The sequence below is a fragment of the Rissa tridactyla genome, chromosome 3 (assembly GCF_028500815.1).
Source record: "Rissa tridactyla isolate bRisTri1 chromosome 3, bRisTri1.patW.cur.20221130, whole genome shotgun sequence".
Classification (NCBI taxonomy): Eukaryota; Metazoa; Chordata; class Aves; order Charadriiformes; family Laridae; genus Rissa; species Rissa tridactyla.
This window is the reverse complement of record NC_071468.1, coordinates 61,443,448-61,446,127: the sequence shown is the minus strand read 5'-3', so window position 1 is coordinate 61,446,127 and position 2,680 is coordinate 61,443,448. Positions and strand designations below refer to the sequence as shown.

The 2,680-nt window shown below is 49.2% G+C and overlaps 1 protein-coding gene across 1 annotated transcript; it reads left to right on the top strand.

The window, feature by feature from the left end:
* Positions 1–991: 991 nt before the first annotated feature.
* Positions 992–2,680, top strand: GJE1 (gap junction protein epsilon 1). The gene is made up of 3 exons (XM_054196812.1): positions 992–1,051; positions 1,682–1,864; positions 2,264–2,680. Exons 1-3 carry the CDS (start codon positions 1,013–1,015, stop codon positions 2,657–2,659), a joined length of 618 nt encoding a protein of 205 aa, XP_054052787.1. The 5' UTR covers positions 992–1,012; the 3' UTR covers positions 2,660–2,680.

The window sequence follows — 2,680 nt, the reverse complement described above, 5'->3', positions numbered from 1 at the left end:
TTGTTACATCAGCTTGAAGTCATGCTGCAACCAATTCCAAGGGAGGATCTCTCCTGAGTTTGGAGGCAAAAGACTAAATGTCCCTCTTAGATTTGGTGGATTTCACTTTCCTGTGCATCCTCTTCAGAACACTGAATAAGCTACCGCACAGCAGTGCCTGAATGATGAGCTGCCTCTTCCCCTCCTCTGGTTTTCCATCCCCATCCTTTCTCTCTCCACCTTCTCCTAAAACTCCCACTAGGTTCAAACACAATGTAGGTCCCTGCAGCTGTTTCCCAGCAGGAGTGCCTGGCACATGCATGAGGTCTCACGCACAGGTCTTCTGGATTCCTTTCAACTGCGCATATGTTGTAGGCTGGCAAATATTAATAGCAACTATTGCCATTAAGTTATTTGTACCAGTATCGGAGTGGTTAGCATTATTCGTTTTAATTGAATTGCTGTTACTTCTTTGAATTCAGAATTTTGTTCCTGCAGCTTCCAAGTTTGGCTGCATCTTTACTTTTTATTGGACTCAGCTAAAAATAAGTTATTAAGCTCTAGATGGTGCAAATTGAACCTGTCAGCAGCCCAGGAGGCTGCCGCTGTGCCCCGGCTGGCGGGGACCCGGCTTCTTCCGCCGGCAGCAGCCCCGAGAGCTCCGTGGCGGGTGTGCGGATGCCGGTTACCCCCGCCCGGGGCCGGGACAGGGACCGGGGCGGGAGAGAGGCAACGGGGGGGGCGGCCCTGCTGCCGGGGCCGGGACGGTGGGTACAGCGTGCACCCCGAGGGGGGGGTGAAGGCGGCGGGGCAGGGGCAGGGGAGCACCCGGCGGCGGCGCGGCGGAGGCGGCGGCCGCCGCTGCTGCTGACGGTGCTGGCCGGGGATTACCGCCCGGCGCCGGCGGCCCCGCTGTCGCCGAGCCCGCTCCCTGCCCGAGAGCCGGGGACCGCCCGGCGGCAAAGGGCGGAGCGATCCGGGGCCGGGGGCTGGGTCCGGCCGCCGCCGCCGGCTCAGGGCGCCTTCCCCGGACATGTCCCCCAACTATATGCGGAGCTTCTCGGAGGGATGTGTGAGTACGCCGGGGCGGCCCCGGGGCCGGAGCCGGGAGCGAGGGGTCCGGCCTCAAAGCGGCAGGGAGCGGCGCCGCGTCCCCCATCCCCGAGCGGCGGTGCGGGATGTCTTCTGCCCGTCACGGCCCGCTCGGCCGCTGGGGCTCCCCGGGAGGGACTCGACAGCCACCGAAAGAGGCCTGCCTGGGCGCCAGCAATGCCCCTTTGGGGAAGCTGAAATTTAATTTGCAAGCCTAATTAGCGTTAACGACGGTTAACGACATGGTGGTCCTTATGTTGCCGTCACCTGACATCACGCAAATCGATACAACAGCAAAATGAACGGACTTTCCGTCCAAGCCATGAGCTCCATTGGGTGCATTCTGCCACAGCACAACACAGATAAAGGCAGCGAAAGAAATTAACTGCTAAGTGCTAGACAAATGAATGTTTTTTATAAAATTAGTAGCAACAATAAAGTGCTCTAAGCCATTATTATTTTAGAAAGCTACTGCAGCCTTCATAGGCAAACTGCTTTTCAAACAAAGAGAATGAAATAAATATTTTGGATAATGAAAAAGAGCAAGTAGGCCTCCAACAGTAATGCTGTTCATTTTTGTTTTCATGTTGAATAACCCTGTGATTTGCAGCTCAGGCCACCAACGGTAATTGGCCAATTCCATACTCTTTTCTTTGGCTCAGTCCGCATGTTTTTCCTTGGCGTTTTGGGCTTTGCTGTTTATGGAAATGAGGCCTTGCATTTCAGCTGTGACCCAGACAAGAGAGAGGTTAATCTTTTCTGTTACAACCAGTTCAGGCCTATAACTCCTCAGGTAATTCTCTTTTTTTTTTTTTTTATTGTAGAAATCCAATGTTAAGAAAACGAACCGAAAAAATTAAACATAATTGTTCCATATAAGAAGTAGCAACTGATTGGGCTAATTATCACTTAGCTTTTTCATTAATATTTTCTTTTTAATAACCTTTCATCTGTGACTAAATAAGGAGTTGTGCTTTCTATCCACCATACCAACAACCCTCACTTTTCAGAAACCAACTGAACTTTTCCAATTAAAACATAACAGTGATTTTTACCTTTATTGTCGTCTAAGTGTCTATACATTTGATACACATATAAAAACAGACTTGCAAAATGTTCCAATATGTGCATGTTTTAGCTGTCCTGATGCAGTTGTAAATGACCTGACAGCTACGTTTCTGCTACATTTTAGGTATTCTGGGCGTTACAGCTGGTGATTGTGCTGGTACCTGGAGCCTTTTTTCACCTTTATGCTGCGTGTAAGAGCATCAAACAAGAAGATATCCTCCAAAAGTCATTCTACAGCAGTTTTTATGTCTTCTCTGTTTTCTTAAGAGTTATCCTTGAAGCTGTGGCTTTTTGGCTTCAGATTCAGCTCTTTGGTTTCAAAGTGAATGCAATCTACATGTGTGATATGGGAGCATTTGAAAAAAAGTTTAACATTACCCGGTGCATGGTGCCAGAACACTTCGAAAAGACAATTTTTCTTATTGCGATGTACACATTTACTGTGATTACAGTGGTCTTGTGTGTTGCCGAAATTTTTGAGATCTCATGTAGAAGGCTAGGTTTCTTAAAAACTCAATGATGTCAATCACTCCTAGTAATT